This window comes from Kryptolebias marmoratus, linkage group LG20 (genome assembly GCF_001649575.2).
Source record: "Kryptolebias marmoratus isolate JLee-2015 linkage group LG20, ASM164957v2, whole genome shotgun sequence".
Classification (NCBI taxonomy): Eukaryota; Metazoa; Chordata; class Actinopteri; order Cyprinodontiformes; family Rivulidae; genus Kryptolebias; species Kryptolebias marmoratus.
The window spans coordinates 13,315,654-13,336,977 of record NC_051449.1 but is presented as its reverse complement, the minus strand read 5'-3'; the positions used below and the strand labels follow the sequence as shown (position 1 = coordinate 13,336,977).

Genomic DNA, 21,324 nt, shown 5'->3' with positions numbered 1-21,324 from the left:
TGTGTATATCTCTATAAATAATCCTTATTTTTCTTTTCTTGAGCCTGCAATATCCTAAGTCTGTCACTGTTTTGTTTGCTGAATTGAACAAATATACAGCAGAAACAAGGAGAGGATGCAGAGAGAGAAATAAGTTATCCTACAGAAGAAATCCTCAGAGTTTTTACTTTTTGAAAAAACACGCATCCCCCCCACCACACACACACACACACACACACACAGAAAATGATGCAGAGACATGGTACTTTATTGTTTTCATCTGTCAGGAAAAGGGCAAACATATCCAGTGAAAGCAGGAGTAACACTGAATCTGTGTCCGGTAACATGATCAGATGTATCATCCACGGGGCTGAACATGCGTGGCTCCAGGTGGACGAGCTTGAGACGTGCCGTCCCATTTTCCAGTCCGACCCGGTTCTGCTGTGACCGACCAGCCTGGAGGCAGGCTGCAGCCGAGTGGAGGCCTTCTACTTGGAGACCGCCTACAATATCGCCTTATAATTCAGTTCAAATGTTGCCGAATGTCTGGGGGAGTTTTTCTTTTTTAAGATGCCATTACGTCTTTAAATTAAAGGCCTATCAATTCTTGAAAGAATGCATATCGCCCGCCGCCTTTCATGCCGGAGATGTCAGCTGAGATCATCTTACACTGAGAAATGATGGAGTTGACGCTGTTTCGGTCAAACCTTGTAAATGGTTTTGTGTGATTATTGTGAGACATGTGTGTGTGTGTGTGTTCATTAATATTTTGCTGACAGACAGGGTTGGTGCCAACAGTTAATGCCTGAGTTTTAAGCAAAGATGTTCCACAATGTGTGGAGCTCAGAGTATGCGTTGGGAATGACTCTCAGCCACTACCACACCAAATTCTAGCTTAGTGTCCGTAAAATTGGAGTTCAAGTCAATTTTGTTTGCCAAGTTTTTGCTTAGCTGTGGCGGCCATCTTAAATGGGGCTGACTCCAAAAGTTAAACAGTCAGTAGATGTATATCCACTGATCACTTTCTGAGAGTTTCATTCAAATCTGTCTTCTGGTTCGTGAGATATTTTGCTAACAGTGCAGACAAACACAGACAGACACAGGCAAAAACATTATCGTGTCTTGTCTTAGGCGGCAGGTGATATATACCGAATATCACAGAAATTACGTCTCAAAAGAGTAAATATTTGACAAATTTGCTTCTTTTCTAAGTGATCAAAATCAAAAATATGTTTCCAGTACGCTAAATAAATTCTCACAGTTAATTTCCCCTTGAAGCTCCTGTTTAATGTGGGTTGTATGGCTTTTTGTATCATTTACTATAATTATACTTAAGTTTTTTTTTTCACAAACAGTTAGTAATTAGTAATGGTGTTTTTTTTTTACTCTTTCCATGGTGTAAAACAGTCATTTGTCCTTGTTGTTGGCTTGGATGGTGTTCACTGTGGGGTGAGACAACAAAAAAAAACAAGTTTTACTGAAAACTCATGAACGTTTTTGTTGATCATACATTCATCGCAAACACAATGAGATATCTGAGTTAGGATCCTGAGGCAGATGTCCCGTTTTATGTCCCCTTTATTTGTCTTTTCATGTTTGACGACAGGCACCCGACAGGTCCCAGAGGTAAAAAAAAACAAGCTCCTCTACGTGCTTTCTTTTCATTCCCATCAAACATTGTTCCGATCTTGTAGAACCAGTTTGAGTTTTCCGAGGACACGATCACAAGACGACCTTCAGGCCACGATGAGTCCCAGGCAGTGGATGTGTGCTTGGAAACAGCTTTCATCCATTTCTTTTTACAATCAACTTGAGCGGGACAGAACGGGACGTGCATGAAGACAATACGGATAAACTCACCAGAATTACTGCGCACTTCGTCTTCTACGAGAGATTACTAAAGAGAGAAAGAAAAAAAAACATTTCAGCAAAGCTGTTGTTTTCCAGCAGCTCATAAATAAATGCAGTAATGTGCAAAACTGCTGAGTCATCCCTCATTTTTTTTAAATATTTTGCCTTAAAGGAACTGGACTTTCTCAACTCTTGAAGTGGTCTTGATCAGTATTTCTGAAAGTCTTTAAAAGCTTTTCTTTTTTTTTGGACTTCGGCTGCTTTTTCACTCATGTGTCTGTTCTGTACCTGACCATTTTCAGAAGAACATTTCCTTTGTTTTGAAAGGAGTGGTGGGGGGTGCTTGTTTGTTAAGCCACCAAACTATAATCTCAGCATCATTCAGGCATAAAAAGGCTACTAAAGATATTATAGTGTGGAATGCATAAAATAATATTTTATTATTAACCAGTTTGATTCTCAAAGAGATGTTAGCTCGACATACAGCAGAGGATCAGCTGAAGGATGTTAGATCTTTGTTGGATTCAAACCTTCCTATCTGACTATTGGAAAGAAAGTAGTTTATTAATGTCTGTTATATTGTTAGATAATACTCACTCATGCCAGCGTTACTTCCTGGGCAGGGAACTGAAAATATAATAAAAAGATAATTACAAAAAACGTTAACACACTCAGGCAAACTCAGGTGTGTGACATGAATCGACTTGTAGCTGATGACCCACCGGAGTACGTCCTGGTGAGGCAGAAGGTGACTTTGATCCCGTTCTGTCCCACTGGTGCCACGACGACCGTGTACACGTCCCCGCAGGTGTCCTCCTGGATGTCACAGTACATGCTCCCCTCTGTGGCGATGCAGGTGTAGTTGGCCCCGGTTCCGTACAGCTCCACTATGTGTTTATAGGCCTGAGGGCCCAGAGAACGCCAGTAGACCCTGAGTGAGTTGTTCGTCCTGCGATAGAGCTTGACTCCCGTTGGACAGCAGGCGCCTGAAACAAAGAAAACGAGTCTTGCATTTGTTTCCTTTTAATTTTCATTTAATTTGTCATGTAAAGCAGCAACTTATCTTGTTGTTTTTTTGACCATATTGATGCTAAATGAAGTGTGTTGCCATGTTGCTTGGTGATGAGTGAACTTTGTCCCACCATGGGATAAATGTTAGAAATCTATGCGTGAGCCTTTGTCCTCACTGGATGAGAATCCACTGTATGTGCACTGAGACTGGTGTCCTGTGCTGCTGATGGCTGCCAGGTTCACGCTGTAGTTGGTGCCGCAGGTGATGCATCCCATCAGGCAGTGCGTGTCCAGCGTGTGGCATTTGGCTTCTCCTCGTGGGGACTTCAGGGTGGTTACGAAGGAGCGAGCACCGCTGCTGGAAGACCAGGTCACATTGGTCATCGCCTGGGTGACCTGAGTCACATTCACATACAAGGGGCAGCACGGACCTTTAGAAGAAAAATACGGGTCAAAAACCTCTGACATGCTGGACTCTGAGGAGTTTGATTTGTGTCACAAGTGATCAGCATTGTCTGCCTCACCGAAATAATGAACTAAAATGTGCACAAACTTCAAATGTGGGGTTAAACAATACCTGTTTCCAAGGTTTTACTGAATCCAGGTAGACTTCTGCCCACTGCTGTGCTGGCCACTGCTGTGACCTCGTAGGACGCGCCGCAGGGCAGCTGTGTGAGCTCACAGGAGCCGTTTCTTGTCTGACATGTGAGCGTGCTACGAGGTCCGGCGGCAGAGACGTTGTAGTTTGCGCTGCCTGAGTTCGGGGTGGTTATGAGGACTTTGTACGCCGAGCTGCTGGTCTGTGTTATGTCCAGGATCTCTGGAGCGCAGGGAGCTGCAGCAGGACAGAAAGAACGGGAAAAAAGGAAGAGGCTGTTGTTTAAACAATCCATGTTCACGCTGAGCGGAAGATGAGTTTAAACAAGTGGCAGCAATACATAAAACAGCCAGGTACTTCCCAGGTATGAATCTGATACTTAAAGGGGTACATATCAGAAATATACTTGGTACTTACTGGGTACACACTTGATGCCTAAAGGATACTTACTGTGTACGTACCAGGTACTTACCTGATAAGTACCTGGTTACACACAAGGTGATCACAAATGTACCTGGGAAGTACCTAGTTTATACCTAGTACTTACAGGGTACATACCTGGTACATAACAGGTCTTTTTTGGTTAATTACCTGGCACTTACAGGATATTTGCAGAGGATGTACATGGTACGTACTAGTATGTACCTGGGAGCTACAAGAGTACATACCTGGTACTTACTGGGTACATGCTTGGTACCTACAGGGTGTTTCAGAGTACATACCTGGTAAGTTCCAGGGGTACAAACCTGCTATGTTTGAAGTGCAAAACCTATGTACCCTGTAAGTGCCTGCTTCATTACGTATTGTTACCAAATAAATAAACAGATTTCAACTTTATGAATCTTCCCGCAGATATTAGATGCTTTATCTGACCCAGCCTAACATGGTTTAACGCAAGCCCGCTGATACCTGTCTCTTTCGTGTGTGGTGCGCAGGTGCGGTTACATCCTCGCAGCTCGCTGCAAGGGGTCACCGTCACAGAGTAGGCCGTGTTGCAGCTCAGATCGGACAGCGTGCACACCGGCGACGTGTCGTTGCAGTGCACGATGCCGCCAGTCTCCACTGCGGTGGTCTCGTACACCTCGGCCCCTTTGACCGGTGACCACATGATCTCGAGGGTCTCTGTAGAAACCAGCATCACTGTGACATCCTGTGGACAACAGGGAACTGGGGAGGAGAAATGCAGAGGAGTAAACATGTTAGTGGTTTTCCAGCAAAAAATGATTGTTTTGATTTTATGTCAGAATAATGTGACCATGGAGCTGAATGTGCAGAAAACATGTTAATTACTGTTTTTATGTACAAAACTACCAAGAAATATTGATTTTGTGTAAAAATTGATTTGTTTTTGTATTCTTATACTTGTCTGTAGTGATATATAAGTGTACATATCTTTTTAAAAATTCAATATTGAAGTAAAATTCCTATTTTATGTAACTTTAACATTCAACAAGTGTATCTTATCTCTTATATTTCATATTGTGGTGTCCTGTAGGACTGATACTATTGCTGCTTTTTTTTTTTTTTTACAGTGAACCTTTTCACCGATCTGATAAAGCAGACAATGGCTTGGCTCCATTTGCCCCTAAAAGTTGAATCTCTGAGCCAGGGTTATTGCGAAAGAGGTGGCACACCTGTAACTGATTACAATAAATACACCTGCACTTTTCCCATCATCACACCCCAAAGTATCTACCTTAAAAAGAAATGTTGTGTGAACAATGCCATGGCTGAGATTTCAGGGATGTTTACCAGACAATGAAGCTTTTTTTTTACTTGTAAGCGATGATGTCAGGATAAAACAAAAGAATAGTATGGGTTTAAGTGTTTTTTTGTTTTTTGAGTGTTTCTTTCTTCTTGTTTGAGTGTGCAATGATCTCACTGGTTGTGTAGTTGCGGACTTTTGCGAAGAGGTAGGTGCCGGCCTGGTTGTAGGGAAACACGCTGGTGAGGTAGGTGTAGCCGCACATGCAGGAGAACGGGCATCTGGCAGTGGTGGTGTTGCACGTCTTCTCTATCCCGTCGTCCCTCTTGATGAAGGTTATGTAGTACTCCGCCAGCGGCACTTCCTCCCACGCCACTGAGCAGTTCCCGGCTGTGGGCTCCTCCACCCAGACGTTCTCCGGGGGACAGGGGTCTGTCAGAGAAAGAGACACAAACAATCCGAGTTTACTTTAAAAGTAAAAGATTTTAAGTTTGCCTGTGACCTGTGCGTGAGGAACCCACATGTGATGTAGCTGGTTGGTTGTGAGGGATTGCTGGGTCCGGCCTCATTGTAGGCTACAACAGAGACAGTGTGGTTCTGACCACACTCCTGAGGAATGATGTAGCAAAAGGTGCCTTCTGTAGAACAGTTTTGGCCATTAGAGGTCCAGGCCAAGTAGTGTGCCGCCCCCTGCACGTACGCCCAGTAGATGGTGATCTGAAGAGCCCGGCCCTGGATCACCTCGATCGAGGTCACATCAGGGCTAGAAGGACCTGGCAAAGAAACCAGAATCTTATCAGATATATGTTTTTATCCAGGTGGTGCAGTTTAGGTTTTTTACGTCTGCTGGAGCCCTTTGTTCTTACGTGTGATCTGGCAGACGGTGAAGTCGTCCCCAGTCTGGCCCTCAGAGTCCCAGGCTGTGCCCTTGATACAGTATGTGGTTCCGGCTTCGAGGCCGTCAAAAGTCACGCTGGTGTCGGTGGTGTTCAGCTTCACGCGGGTGCTGGAACCCTCCCTGATGATAACCAGCGAGTAGAGGACAGCGTGTTCCACCGGGGGCCAGGTGACGAGGATGGTGTTGTTGCTCGGGGAGGTTGTGTTCATCTGGGGCGCAGTGACGACTGCAAACAGGATCCAGCAGAGCAATTAAAATAAACAACTAAAGACACACAAAGATTCCTTACGTCTCTTATTCTTAAGCCTTTTATTTTTGTATAAAATATAAAAGAATTTTTCTGCGGCCATATTACATTCATTCTTCTTTCAGAAAAGGGAGACAACCTAGTTCTCATGGTTTCTGCTTTCAGGTTCTGTAAATGCTACAGGACAAAAGGATGGATACAGTTTCCACCGCTTTGCGTTGGATGCAACAAGTGGAGAATCAGTCACAATGAGCGGTGAAATGATAAGCTGTTATTGCCGATGGAGCGAGATAACAGGTCATTGTTCAGCTGGAACAACCGAGAGGCTGCATTTCAGTCATCATACTCTAATTATCATCAAGTAAACTCCTAATTGTCTGAACAGGACTGAAAAGGTCACCGTGTTCCAAGAATACTGTTTGTCTTGATTGTTAAACACACGGGGTCCATTGTTTCTGTGTTTTATGGTATTTTTGTCGTACCTGTCCTGGCCTCGGTGGGATACGAAGGCTGGCTCCGTCCCCCCGAGTTGACAGACATGACGCTCAGGATGTAGTCCGTGTAGGGCTGGAGCTGCACCACGGTGCCCGGGGAGCTCGGCACGTCGGTCTCAAGGAAGAAATCCCCCGTTTTTGACTCGGCCCTCAGGATGTAGCTGGTCGCCCCGACAGACGTGGTAAACTCAACAGTGATGCTGTCGCTGTGTTTGGAGTAGGCCTTCTGGATGCTCGGGATGTCAGGAGCTTCAGAGCAGACAAATGAGTCAGAGAGGGGCATTTGTCAAAATAAAAGCCAGTTAAATTTACAGAGTAAACAAATTAACAGACTTTGCTGACAATTAAATGTATCAAAAGAGTTATTTTCCACCAGGAGATAAAGAAAATAGAGCCTCATGAGATGATGTCACACAATTAAAAAGGGGGAAATTTAATTTCAAACCTTTGTTTTAGAATCCACATACACAAATAGTCTGTACAAAGTTCAAACTTCATTTGATAAATTTTAGATTTATGAGAAATTCAGCATCAAATTAGGCAGACAAAGGCAATTGTACTTCTGATACAAGATAATATGTTTTAGTTAATTCAAGCATGTTTATTGTTCAAATAAATAAATCATACGTTCAAAAGACAAAACAACTTCAAGAACAATTCCATGAACTTCTCTGCCTTTTAGTGTCTGCTTTTTTGTATTTTAGTTTTCTTTTTGCTTTGTTGTTTCTTGGAACAAATAATTTATAGTGAAGCTGTTTCACTACAGCATTTAAAATGTGGGCTATCTGAAGCTTTTAATTTGTTGTTACTCATCAATTAAAACTTCAAAAACAAGTTGTAAGCCTGTTATGTAAATATGTGGTGAAAATTTTTTTTTCTGTATTTTCTGACCAATTAATTATTTCATTTATCAGAAAAAAAATCTGTTTTTTTTAACAATTTCTCACATCTAAGATACAATACATACAACAGGGAGGTGTGAGCTTTGAGTTGTTATGTCAAATCTGTTAACTATTATGCATTTTAGCACTTTTGCAATGATTTTTGTACAACTATCCTGCAAAATCTGTTGAATTTTTAGGCTGCATTGATACAATAAGAGTTACACAGACCCAGCTGCCTTCACACTGTCACTTAGCATTTTGATGCACCTTATTTCCTGTCAGTGCAGCAGGATCTTTGCAGGGTTTTTGAACCTGAGCTTCTCTGTCACCTGTCTCCACTGACCTGTTGTCTCCATCGTCGTTGCGCTGCTGAGGACATTGAGAGCACTGTCCATGGCCTCCAGCTGAATGGCGTACATCGTGTTTGGTGACAGCGAGGAAACAGAGCCCATCACCGTGTTTCCACTGAACTGGGCGAAGACCGGAAGCGAGGGGAAGGTCTTGGGGGTCGCTGTGATCTTGTAGGAGCTGGCCCCAGAATGGCCGCTCCACTGCACCGTCATACTCCTCGATGTCACCGTAAACACTGACACAGTGATGCCTGAGAGGGGGGTTAAAAAGGAAAAAAGACAAATGTATTTGTTAAAAAAATGACTTTTAGATGTTAGTTTGGACTCTGAGTTTGTGTAAAAACAAACATCTAATGCTCAAAAAAAAAAAGATTAAAATGTGCACATTCAGTTTGCTTCATAATGTAATCTGCTTTTAATGGATGCTGCATATGATCTAAACTTCAGGGAAAGTTTAAAAGAAAGTCGTAGTTACCATTTTGGGCAGCGCATATCTGGAAAAGACAAATTGTGTATAGTTAATGAGTGAAACAAGAAAACATTGTGATGCTAAAAGGAAGCAAACATCATTCCGGGGGCAGCAAGCTGTCAGTATTTCACATTACATCCTGAGGCAAATTATGCCCTGTATCATATTCTGGGAGCATGAGGGGCAGCAGGCTGCACATTACACTCACTCAACACAGATTTCAGGTCTGTTCAGGGCAGGTATTTCTTTCAGGGTGGAATGAATTTGTCTATTGAGCTAAGCTTGAGCCCGCCACACGCACTTGTTGAAAGCAGTGACCCTCAAAAGAGCCTGTGTTTGTGTAAAAGTTCATCCTCTGCATGCACAACTACTCATCTGCAGATGGAAACTATGAAAAGGCAGAAAAAAAGCTGAAAGTACGGCATAATGATAACAAAAAAGAAGTTGTTTTGTTTGTAACTATTATTATTGTGAAAATCCTTTTGCTAGAACCAATAATGCAGAAGTAGTCATCACTTACCCCTGTGAAGGTTAATAATAGTAGAAGTTTTAACGTCTGTAACGGCGTCGTTCCCATCCTTAAAGAGTTTTTTTCTGCCTGAAGGAGAGATGATCCTCAAACTGACTTCAGGGCAGCAGCTCTGGCTTAAAATAAACTTTTTCCCCCCCTCTTCTTTCTCTTTTTTTTGCCTGCCTCTCGGATGAGACGACAGGTGCTTTATTGTTTCAGCAAATACCAAAAGGCCCAAAGGCTGTAACTCCTCCCCTCAGGGGTGTTTAAGTGGCCTATCAGAGCGAGAGATGGGGGATGAGAATAATCACTCTTATATTACAAGCTATTCATGAATTGGTTTGTTTATAAATTAAAAAAAAACCACAACTGTCTCCAGAGTAGTCCTGGGTCATTGTTTCCTCCAAATATTAACGCCCTGCACAGAGAGACGAACTGACACAAGCGATGACCCATTTCTGCTGCTGGGTCTGAAAGGAAAAGGAAGTTCATGGGTCGTTTAAAGTTTCATTCAAAAAATATGCTTCACCATCCTGCTTGGTTCCCGTTTGAGACCCGTGTGACAACTAATACATGTTTCTGACTCTTTAGACTATTTGTCATCTCTTTTAAAACACAAATCTGGATTTAAGTGTAGAGATATGCTATTATGTTTGAGTAAAGTTAGTTAGTTTAGGCCACAGTTGAAACAAAACATAACTTTTCTACAATAAATCTACAATTCATCTTTTGTGTAACCACAATAAGAGTCAGAAGTACCTGTAAACTTAGCTTATACGTCCTCTTTAACAGTAATCCTGCAGGGAGAGAGACATGTTGAGAATAAAAGCTACATTGTGTTATGAGTTGGGTGTGGAGCATCTCGTAAATAAAAGAAGGTTAATCAAATTTAAGTTACTGAGAACAAGTGCTTTCAAACAGGTAAACACACAGTTCCAGGTTGTTTGTCGTCTGTAAGTGATCTAAATTTCGTATTAGTATGCAGTAAAACTTCATTTTAAATCAGGTATTAGATCCCTCCTTCTATTTGTGAACTTTTCTGATTTTTCATTGCATTCAGTATGAAATCAATAATTACTGACTTACAGCCTCTGCTTTGGTTGAAGTGTTTATGTTCGTCCTGCAGAAATAAAAATGTGGATATTTTCATTAACTGAGACCCAAGCTTTTGTTTGGCGTGGGTTTTTTCAATGCAGTGTCCTCATATGAGGACGCTGCGTCTCCGGGGGTTAAAAGGAGCTCAATTTTAATTGGATCACAATCTAATGGGTTTTTGCCCTTTAACACACAAATGCTACAAATTTATTACACAAAATCACAAAGTTCAGAGATGGAAAAAATGTCACGGCTCAGGTTCAAATGTGATTATTATTATTATTATTATTATTATTAAAAGGAGCTCAATTTTAATTGGATCACAATCTAATGGGTTTTTGCCCTTTAACACACAAATGCTACAAATTTATTACACAAAATCACAAAGTTCAGAGATGGAAAAAATGTCACAGCTCAGGTTCAAATGTGATTATTATTATTATTATTATTATTATTGTTATTATTATTATTATTATTATTATTATTATTATTATTATCATCATCATCATTTTTCGTTATTAGTCAGTCGAGGCAAAATGTTTTTGTCAGGAACAATTGAAGTTCAGATGAGATTCTGAAACAAATCAACCAGCTGACCTGGATTTACCTCCAAATAAAGCATGCCAATTTTGACTTCTTTTTGCATCAGCTTCAGTGTGATGAGTTGAGTGAATAACACAGTTTGAGTTACAGTTTGAAACAAAAAGTGAGATGCAGTCCTGAATATAGCATTTTTTTCTTCAAAAGTCACCCTTTTAGTTTCAGCGACGTGTGTGATTTGATCCTTGACTCGTTTTATTTCCAAACAGCCGTGAAGTCTAAAACTGACTTCAAGCTCACTCATCATCACAGGAAGTCTTGCACCTTATCCTCAAGTCATAATCAAGCAGATAGTAAGTCACAAAAACTTATTTGCCTTCCTTAAAACTGATTTCTTTTTTCTTTTGACCTCAAAAAGAACCAAAACATACCCCTGCTCCTTCCTTATTCAGTGGAAAAAGATCATTGACAGCAGAGCGTCCTCTGGTTTCACTGACCTGAACAAAGCAGGTCAGACTAGTCTGTGTGCAGGAAGAGAAGTTAGAAATCCTTTATGACTGAGGGGGGCTTAAAAACTGCAGAAATTAAGAAGAGTGGGACAGAGAGAAAAAAAACATACTGTATTTATTAACATGGTTGCTTGTCCTTCTGTAACCTGGATGGAAAAATATCAGACTTCATCATTAGTGTCGTAGTAAAACAGCTGCTGCTCGGTAAAATTCAGCTGATTTCCACTGTGAGAGTTTGGTGGGACAGAGCAGAATGAAGTGAATCCACTTCTGCAGGAGTTTGATTTTTTTGTTTTCGCCATCTTTGCAACAACAGACAACATATCAAATATCTTCTACATGGTTTTCTGGCTTTTTATTTTAGTGGCTCAGCACAGTGTGCAGTCTGAAAGTGGGTTCCTCCTATCTTCTGTGTGGAGCCTACAAGCCGTCTGACCTCATTTGTTACTCACACTGTAGATGGTGGTCTACGTAAGCTGATTTTACTCATGATGTGTCTTGTAGCACATCTAGCTTTGTGAGTCTGCTCCATATTGATGTCTGAATATGAGGCATGAACAGCTTCATTGAGCTGCCCCGTTGACGGCCTACAGGTTGAGCGATCAGAACACAGTGTTCAGGAATGTCCTCGTCTTCTCTGATACCCCCCGCAGAACAACAAAGAAACCCAACACCACGCTGTAAACAACCCAACACGGCCCGGTGGCACCAGCAGACTAGGAGCAGGACCACAAAGCCGTCCAACAGAAACTCAGTAAGAAGACACTGTGTCAGCAGCACCCATAGGTGCTGACGGAGTCAAATATGCTCAGTAGCTAAAAGGATAAAAGTCGATACCTTTTAAATGCAAAAAGAGGGTTTTTCCTGAAAGAAAATATTTCCAATCTGACCCAGATTGAATCTTCTGCCTGTGGCTGCTTGTGTGTCTTCAATAACCAATACATTGTGCAAACAGATTAAATAAATACAAAGAAAAAATGTTTAGGTGACCAAACTGCTGAGGTGGAGCACTGAGAAAAGATACACTTTATATTTGTTGTTTCAGCTCATGAGTGACCTTCTACTGAAATTATTACAGCTGCCCTGAATCACCTCACGCCTCGGTGTGATACTTTTAATACACACAGGAGACAACATAGCTGGTGTATTGAGTTGTTAGTTTGAAAGTAATTAATATCCAACAGACATCACATAACAAATGAAAACACATTCCACAGAAACCTAATGACGTCTCTGATGTACTGACATTAATCTGTAAATAACTCAAAAACAGATGTATGTTTCGTTGACCTCAGGTTAAATGGACGAAGAGTGCTAAGTGACACTGATAAAGTGATGCATCTTCTGAGTGTTAGAAAGTTTGGTGTTTTCTGCCCCCATGTGGCTGCATGTTGTAAAGCTTCCTGTGCAGCTGAGCCTTGGCCAGGTCCGCAGACAGCCTCCTGGCCATCCGGTCTGTGGTCCTTTTCATGCAGCGGGCAACATCAATAGCCTGGTCCAGAGTCCTGCTCATGTCTTCCTCCTGGAAAACAGACAGAAAGCTTCTTTAAAAAAATTACTCAATAACTATAACTCTTTTGGATGAACTGTTTGAGATAAAAAAAAAATCATAAATAAGATGAAACTTCTGACCTTTTTCCCTCTGCGTCTGTTTGTCTTACTGATGGTCCTGGGGGGCGGTGAGACCGGGGACGGTGTCCGCTGGAAGAGCACGTTGCTGGGCAGGAGAGCTGAGTCTGACTGGGTGGAGGCTTTCCTCTGCCAGGAGACAGACTGCAGCGGAGGTTCCCACACTTTATAGCTGGATCAGTGGACAGATGATCAGATGATTACTCCCACTCAGCAGAACTGCACGGTTCATGCAAACTAATGAGAAGTGGAGTTTTATCTCCTGGGAAGGTGCAGGGTGAATACTGAGTGCTGGAGGATTTTACTGAAATATGTTGAAGGACGATTTGTAAACTGAATTGTTAAAGGTAAAACAAGCCTAACTGAAGCTACAATCAGCTAAACTGGAAGCAAAAACTAAAATTAGCAAAGGAGTGGCTAAAAGCTACGTTTAGCTAAACTGCTGCTAAAAGCTAGAAGTAGCATCAGAAGGCTAAAAAGGTTAGAAAAGGCAGATTTCAGATAACAGTGTTTTTGAAGGAACTGAAGCAATCTCAATATATTTCTAAGGGGAATATCTTTGTAAATTAAGTTAAACAATTCAAAACATATAAGAGTTACAAACACTAAAAGTCGAAGCACACTACTCCTGATTTAGCTGAATATTTTGACATGTTATATTTTGGTAAAACAGCACACAGTATGCAGATGAAACTATATAAAGGAAAACAGTCACGTGAATGCTAAATCAACACCCACACAGCAAGTGTCTTTGTGTAATGTTTGGGTTGCACAGGTGAGACATGTTTACCTGGCTGGGAGGCTGCAGGAGGAGCCATAGTTGACCTGGAGGAGGGGTTTCTGAAGGGAGGGAGTCGAGAGAAGAGACCACCTGTCTTTGGAGTAAAAACTCTTGATGGCTGTAGGTCACAGAAACATAACTCCAACAAGGTGCACTAATAATTCAGACTAATATACACACGAACCGTTTTGCTTTCTGATTTTAGAAGAAAATGTCAGATTTTAGAAGATCATAAGTAAAATAACTTTGTGTCAAGCTCTTGAAACGTTCCTTGTTTCTTTAATGTAGCTACTTAAATTATTATTTTATTTTTATTTATTATTATTGATGGGAGAGTTGCTCACCCTGTGGTCTTTGGTTGACGTGGCGTTCACCGGTCCAGTCATGCTCTTCTTTTAAAGTGAAGCTTCTCACTGTACCTGCACAAGGACCAACATGTTTAGTTTAATCTCCTTTAGACGGAATATTTTCATGAAAATGAGCAGGACGCTAACAGCAGCCTACACTGCATGGCTCTGACCTCTGTTCGACGGTGTTTTGTGCTGAAATTTCTCTCCAAGCCCAGCCAGAGAACGAAGGCTTCCTCCGGGCGAATCTCGTTCTTCCAGCATGATCTCAGAGCAGCTTCCACGTGCACTGTCCGTCCCTGTAAACACCAAATCCAATTCGCAGGAGTAAAAACGACGCCTGTACCTGCACCTTAAAATAAAAGTCACAGGTAAGATAGTATTAACAGGTTGTTAAATGGTGAGGGAGCACCCTTGCTCTTGCTGGGATCCATGTCTGAAGAAATCCAGTCCTGTATTTTCAGCTGACTGGAAGTGAGATTATTCCCTCCTCTGCTGATTGACTTCACCACACTGAAGGTTTGAATACAGATCCAAATGTGGGAACAATGTATTTATTTCATGGTTTTATTTCATTTCTGATGCTGTAGGTCTTTACCTGCTGGATATTTGGTGTGCGCTGGTCTTAGACCTACGCTCCTGACGTTCTTCTCTGTACTTTGAGGAGAGATGGTCCATCCTCTGTGCCAAGTGAGGCAGCTGGACCAAGCCCTCCTCCAGGTCCTTCTTCAGCCTGGACACCTCAGTCTGCAGGGCCAGGATGGCCTCACTGGGGGCCCACAGAAACAACACGTGTGCATACTGTACGTCTGCTATTCGTTCATGTCGCGTCTTTCTTCCTTCTTCTCTACTGCACACTGACCTGTTACAGGAGCAGGAGTTCAGAGGGCTGCTCCTGTCCACAGTATCCATGCTGGTGCTGAGGACAGGCTCAGAAAGGTGGTGCTGGAGCTGCACTGGTAGCTTCTGCTCACTTCCTGATTGGTCAGTGGTGGAGAAGAGTTCCTTATTTCAGTGTTGACAAGACAAGATCACTTTAAAAAAAGGGCTGAGGGGGTTTTCTCACCCTTCGGCCTGATTGATGGTTCCTTGGTGGTGCTCTCCACCCACAGGTCCACTGCTGCTGCTCCACAGAGCCGTGTTCGAACAGATGGGAGGGCTGAATGGATTGTTGTGTTCAGGTTGGAGCAGGAACCTTCGCTGTCGGAGCCATTTAAACCATCACTTTGAGACAGAACACTGGAGAACAAAAGCTCAGACTTGAATTTATCTCAGGTTAGATCCACATGTTCATTTTTTTTTCCTCTTATCTTTCTGCATTTACCTTTCTGAGAGTAGATGAGGTTGAAATGCTCCAGATGCCGATTGGTTCAAATAGGAACTTCCAAATCCGCTGTCTGTCTCTGGACTCACAATCCTCTGCACCTCAGAGAGCACAGCTTCAGGTTATTAAAAGTGGCTGTGCTTCCCGTCGTTAAACTCTGAATACCAGGAGAGACGCAGCAAGCACTGACCTGTGAAACACACGAGGTGTTGACAGGAGGCTCTGGGTTGCTGTGGATGTCTGAGTCTCTGGGAAGATGAGAAGAACAGGAGACCTCCACTCCCAGACTCACACACTCACCCAGATCACAGTCAAGGTTTGAATTCAGGGGACTACAGCATCAACACATACAATAAATAAGACATTTAAATATGAATAGTATGTAGACAAATGATGACACATGTTAGTAAAAAGGAGAACAACATTAACAGCTTTGCAGATGTTGTCAAAGATCATTTACCAGAATAAGAGACTCATTTAGGCCACAGTTGGCTGTTTATTTGCTCACACACCACCCTATCATGTCACACCACCTACTTGTCAGCAGCCTGGTGTTTCTGTTCTGATGCTGACCTGGTTTCTCCTCTCAGGTTTGCTGCTAAGACGTGACTCTGATCTCTCCCCTCCGACCAAACTGAGCTCCTCTCCTCTTCATGCCCCTCCTCATCCTCTGCTGTCTTCCAGCGCTGTCCCTCCGAAGAGCCCAGTGAGTCCCTGAAACAGGACAGAGGAGACAGCCTGCACACACAGATCCAAAAACACTGCGTCCCCTCTGCGCTGTGAAACCGAACACCGACGCTGCAGCTGAAACCCTATCTGTCCGAGGGAAGGCTGAGAACTTGCCTTTTATCTGAGCACGAACACGCACTCAAAGCATCAATGGCTGGAAACAATATGGTAGTTTGATACAGTTTGGTTGCGTGTTTGTTGTGCTCTGTTTAAACTGATGCACGACATTCACAGGTAGACCTCGGTCAAAAATAGTTGTATTTTTAAAAAAACATTTGGGAAACTACAACCCTAAATCTGAAAAAGTTGGAATGTTGTGTAAAATGTAAATAAAAACAGAATGCAAGCCTATATTTTAGTCACAGTAACATAGTAAACATATCAAATGTTCAAAAAATTCTACCATTTTTTGGGGAAAAAAAGATCATTTTGAATTTGATGTCAGCAGCACATCTCAAAGACTTAAGGACAGGGACTTATGTACCACTGTGAAATATAATTTCTTTGTTTAAACATGTGATATGTTTATAATATTCTGTTGAAAATTAAATATGGGTTTATGAGACTTTCAAATCATTGCATTTTGTTTTTAATTTAGATTTTAGACACCAACCCAACTTGGAAAAAATTGGGGTTGTAAATCAAACTTTAAAAAACAAAACAACATCAAAAAGTGGAAATAATTTATACCGGTAAAGGCTGATGTTACGTCCATCATCAGCAGGGTCAGTATTTATGAGAGCGCTGCTTTGGTTTAATCCTTCGTTTCCAAAGACTTCGCTGGCCTCCTCCTTTTCTTCCTCTTTATCTTCTTCTTTCTGCACGTCTGTTTCACACCTCGGTGAGGAAAAACCTGCACTTGACCCCTGAAACACAAAACCCAGTCATATATTGTTCAGTTGTTGTAAACATGCATTCCTCAGCACCTCCTCCAGGCAGGCTGCTGATAGATGTTTCTACATTTATTGAATCGTCTGGATTTAGCCTAATTTAAGATGATCCAAAGAGGGCGGTAATATTCCTGGTTCTTGTGCATCTAATTATACAAAGCCAACAAGACATTTTTACAAATCATAATAACTGTAAACAACAATAACACAAAAAGCATATAAGTCACAGTGCAAGCTGCATATCCAGAATCATTTGGGCTGTTAAGCCAGTTAAATAGATTCCTGGTGAATGATCCAGTATTTGTTGCTGGATTTACTCAACATGCAGTCATGAAAGCTCTGGTGCTGAGTGGAAGGAGGCTTGTTACCTCGTGCAGGGAAGGTGGAGGTGAAGGTGTGTCAAAGGAAAGCGGACCGGGCTTTGCATGCAGTGACAGTGTTGTGGACGTGGGAGTGGACGATGACTGGGGAGGAGAAATCTGCTCGTACGTGTTTTTGTCTATCATCTCCTTTATGTCCTCGAGGTGCATCCCTATCCTGAATATGTCTCCCTCCACAAGTCTGCAGACATGACAACACACGCATGAATGGTGAGTCAGATAAATGATCTCTAATTCAAAAGCGGAGCTTATTAAACCTGTCTGGGTCAAAGGCTCCTGTGTTCCTGGAAAGGCCCATGTAGTTCTGCATCTCCAAGGCTCTGTGCTCCTCCTTCTTACTGATGTATTTCCTCTCCAGCTGGTCCTGAGCCTCCATCATGCTCCTCAACATCTTACAAAGGACACATTTTGCATTCATACACATAATTATACAACAAAATCAAGCCACCAAGTGTTTCTGAAGGTTTAAAAGAGTGCCTACCATTTGTTGTTCAGCTGTGCTCACAGTCACGTTGCTAACATTACATCTCAAGTCCTCAACCTGGAAAAATTAAAAAATGAATCAACGCACGATGATACAGATTTACAGATTAGAAAATATCAGTTTTCAAACTCGCCGTACCTTCTGCATGAAGTGAGTGACGACGTCTGCCAGCTCAGCAGTCATTCTCTCGCCGTCACTGAGACGCGCTTCGGGCTGGTTTGAGGAAACCGTGTTCGCCTCTTTGACGGGGGTGGAGTGAGTTGTTTCTGCTTCTTTCTGAATGAGGTTTTCTGAAAATACATAAACACAGAAGTGAGGGCCACCAAACGCAGTTCAGCATTCACGCGTTCCTTTAGGATATTCAATGTGCACACTACAAATTGACATAAAACCTTGGTTTAGGATTATTTATTCTCTTTAGAACTGGTTTGTCAGACATCATGTGCACAAAGTTATTTGGATAGTTTTGAAGTGACTAATCTTATATTGTGACTTATGCTGACAAAATAGAAACAAACTTTTAATACACTCAATAATTTTCTTGTAAAATAACTAAAGTAATTATATATTTTGGTCCACTTTCTTTTTATGTAATTTTCTCTATTTATTCAAATAAGCAAAGAAATAAAATATAAGTAGATAGCATGTTGTCATCTGAGCCCATTTTGCTGTATAATGTTGTGAAGCTCAGTGTTGATCAGACACTGTGTCACAGGTGAAACACAGAAACATACCTGATGAGGGAAGGTGGGAAACCAAGTTTCTGACTGGACTCTCCTCACCAAATTCCACCTGCTTGTCATCATCATTACGCTCCAAAGAAAGCATTCCTTCTGAAGAGGGCTGAGTTTTGTAAAAAGAAATGCATAAACATGTAACTTTATTTAAAAACAAAAAGCAGCCGACCTGCACAAAAACTGAACCGTCTTGTTGCTTACATTGGCTCCTAGTCTCATTTGATCGATGAGGTTCTCTGCCTCTGCATACTTGGTCAGTAATTTGTCATACTCAGCCTAAAAAAAAAAAGTTAGTTGTTAGTCCTACAGAATGTCCACCGGCTCTACAATATTGCGATATGAAAAACTCCTAACATGTAAACATCAGGCAGGTAAGGATGCACGGTGACGACTCAGTTCTGAATTCTACCTGCAGGTGATGCACCAGAGCTGGCTGAGTCGGCTTGTCACTGTCTTTGAAGACGTAAGGCTTCTCTGGAGGCTGGATTGAATCCTCCAGGACTCTGCTGATCACCTCTAACATCCCCGGGGAAGACTGGGCTCTGTGCACGGGGTAAGGGCACTGAGGACCAGGTCTCACAGGTCCGCTTGGAGTTTTAGGGATTTTCACCTTAGGGGCAACCTTGGAGAAGTCTGGGAGTGGGTAATGAACTTGGCCCTGGCCATATTTCATCTCGCTGAAGGATCTAGCGCGCACCAGCGGGGCTCTCTGAACATGATCGCTCTCCTCCGCGTTTTCTTGGTTTGCCACATCTGCGCTGACATCCCCGCTGCTCTGGTTTGAACCTCCTGAGCTGGAGGCACTTTTTTCAGGACCAGCTGGCGTGAAATCATTAATTCCCCTTTCTGTCTTTACTTCTAAGCTTCCATTTTCAGATGCAGTTTTGCACCTTTCATTAAAGCTTTTGGATTTGCTGCTTTGAACGGCTGAGCTCTTGAGTGCCGGAGCCAAGCTGAAGACAGTGTCGTCCACACTCTCCAGCAGGGACACCTCTGGCAGGGTCTCTGCCTCAATCAGCCTACCTGACTGCAGCAGCTCCTCCTCTGAGAAGTGGCGCAGCAACAAATGGGTAAAGTCTGCAGGGACAGGGCATGGAGGGGCTCCTTCAGTAGGCTTGGAAGCTTCATAGGAGTCGTCACATTTGGTTTTGGTATCCTTCTGCAACAACTCAGGCAGACAAGGAGGATCTGGAGTTCCCTTAGCAGTGTGTCCTCCTTCTGAGTTTTCCACAGAGCTAGCTGTGTGGTTGAAATAAGAGCTTTCGAGGTCACCATCATAAGGGAGGTCTTCCTGATCTTCATCGCTGGTATTTTGTCCCGGATCCTCAGTCTCTTGCTTCACGGGTGGCTCATCTTGCATGGTGTTTGGTCTTTGGGCCGACACATACATTGCACTGCTCTTAGCCTTGCTTTCGACTGCATTCTTACTGCTGACAGAGCAGCTTTCCGACGAGGTGTCATCCAGCACTGACAGCTCTGCACTCCCAGCAAATTAAAGAACAGAAAGTACACAAATGATTAATTACAAGGTTGAGATAACTCCATGATGACAAAAAAAAGTGTGCAGTGACTTACCACTGAGATGAATGCTCGCCTCTGAGGCAGCCGACTCTGCTTGGGAGAGATGCAACGCCAAAGAGCTCTCCAGGTCACTCAGGTGGAGACTTTCATCCTCGCTAAGTTCAACAAAGATGCTCTGCTGAATGCACTTCTCCCACAGCACAACAGGCTTGTCCTCACCCGGAACATCATCGCTCGATTCCTCCGAATCTCCCTCCATGGCCGCTATATCTGTGAGAGAGAACATCTAACTAAGCCCCTCTTCATCTGTGTTTAGGAAGAGGTTAGGGAAGGGGATGCAACACCACTTCATCACTTGGCAACACAAGCTACGAGCTGACAACAATGGATCAAAATGTCTTGAGCTGTCAATTATTCAAGAAAACAACACATGGTGTGCGGAGCGAGACGCATGACATAAGCGTGTAAGGTGTTAAACATGTGTAAAGGTGTGTAAAACCAAACTTTTCATACATTTCAACATATTTAGCAATTTAGTAAACCATAGCTGTATTGCTAGCTTTATTCATTTGATATCTTTAGGGGTAGTTTGCAGCATGTTTTGTGAATAATTCTGCATGTCAATAGATTTAGTTATTTAAAACTGAAATAATCACATTATCTTGCCAGATATTTTTACATGAAAATGCAATTTAGCTTGCTGAGAGCAGGAAATGAATGAATGCACTTAAATTTACATGATGTGCAAACTTTGAGGTTTCTGTAACTTAACATGGAGGTAACATTAGTTGCTATCATTCATGCCTAACACGTGCATTCTCCTAAATAGTCGCTGCACTCAGATCTGTGTAGATCATACCTCTGTGATGTTTTCTAGGTGCTGGAAACTCACTGTGGTTCGGATCTGGTCCTTCAGCAGTCAGCGTGACTTCAGCTTTAGCTTCAGCAGACCCGCGGACATGCTCCCGACACTGTGATCAAACTAGCTGCGGTATTCCTCAGTTCTTTCCTGACATATGGCTTCTGGGAGAGGTTTGGTTTCTTCATAAATTATGTAGTTTACACGGACGTCTGGACCAGGACAGGCCAGCGAGCGCAAGCGGGGTCTGGTTGCTAGGTAACCGTAGTGAAACCTCAGCCACCATTACGACTGGTAAGTTTTAGTAAGACAGATTAAGAACAACCACAGGTTTTCGAAAGGGTTTTAACCAGCCACACCTCTTCTAAACAGTACTCTGCTGGCTCTGTTCCCAAACTGGAGTCCAAGCTGCGCCAAAACGTTGTCATTCAGGCACTGACAGCTGAAATATTACACTACGTCATCTCCTCTCTATTCAAACTCATTGGTCCAATGACTGTTA

The 21,324-nt window shown here is 42.5% G+C and overlaps 2 protein-coding genes across 6 annotated transcripts; both read right to left on the bottom strand.

The window, feature by feature from the left end:
- Window positions 1-229: 229 nt before the first annotated feature.
- fndc7a (fibronectin type III domain containing 7a) lies at window positions 230-9,179 on the bottom strand. Its single transcript, XM_017422115.3, has 14 exons — window positions 9,007-9,179; window positions 8,493-8,511; window positions 8,011-8,268; window positions 6,772-7,032; window positions 6,011-6,268; window positions 5,666-5,917; window positions 5,322-5,576; window positions 4,349-4,606; window positions 3,419-3,676; window positions 3,018-3,272; window positions 2,553-2,816; window positions 2,428-2,457; window positions 1,840-1,876; window positions 230-1,421 (listed from the first exon to the last, which is right to left on the bottom strand). Exons 1-13 carry the CDS (start codon window positions 9,061-9,063, stop codon window positions 1,845-1,847), a joined length of 2,457 nt encoding a protein of 818 aa, XP_017277604.1. The 5' UTR covers window positions 9,064-9,179; the 3' UTR covers window positions 230-1,421; window positions 1,840-1,844.
- Window positions 9,180-10,598: 1,419 nt separating this feature from the next.
- Window positions 10,599-21,268, bottom strand: LOC108239441 (protein AKNAD1). Of its 5 annotated transcripts, none has more exons than XM_017422146.3 (22): window positions 20,823-21,268; window positions 20,018-20,233; window positions 18,852-19,918; window positions 18,644-18,718; window positions 18,440-18,548; window positions 17,844-17,995; window positions 17,703-17,762; window positions 17,479-17,612; window positions 17,210-17,402; window positions 16,642-16,817; window positions 15,760-15,960; window positions 15,413-15,554; window positions 15,223-15,317; window positions 14,965-15,137; window positions 14,761-14,875; window positions 14,497-14,667; window positions 14,311-14,411; window positions 14,072-14,197; window positions 13,896-13,970; window positions 13,561-13,669; window positions 12,774-12,942; window positions 10,599-12,663 (listed from the first exon to the last, which is right to left on the bottom strand). In XM_017422146.3, the coding sequence occupies exons 2-22, from the start codon at window positions 20,220-20,222 to the stop codon at window positions 12,493-12,495; spliced, it is 3,819 nt and encodes a 1,272-aa protein (XP_017277635.1). In that variant the 5' UTR covers window positions 20,223-20,233; window positions 20,823-21,268; the 3' UTR covers window positions 10,599-12,492. The 5 variants fall into 5 exon arrangements, with proteins under 5 accessions (XP_017277635.1, XP_037837883.1, XP_037837886.1 ...); XM_037981955.1 differs by having other exon boundaries at window positions 20,856-21,268; XM_037981958.1 differs by having other exon boundaries at window positions 14,965-15,098; window positions 20,856-21,268.
- Between the last annotated feature and the right edge of the window lie 56 nt (window positions 21,269-21,324).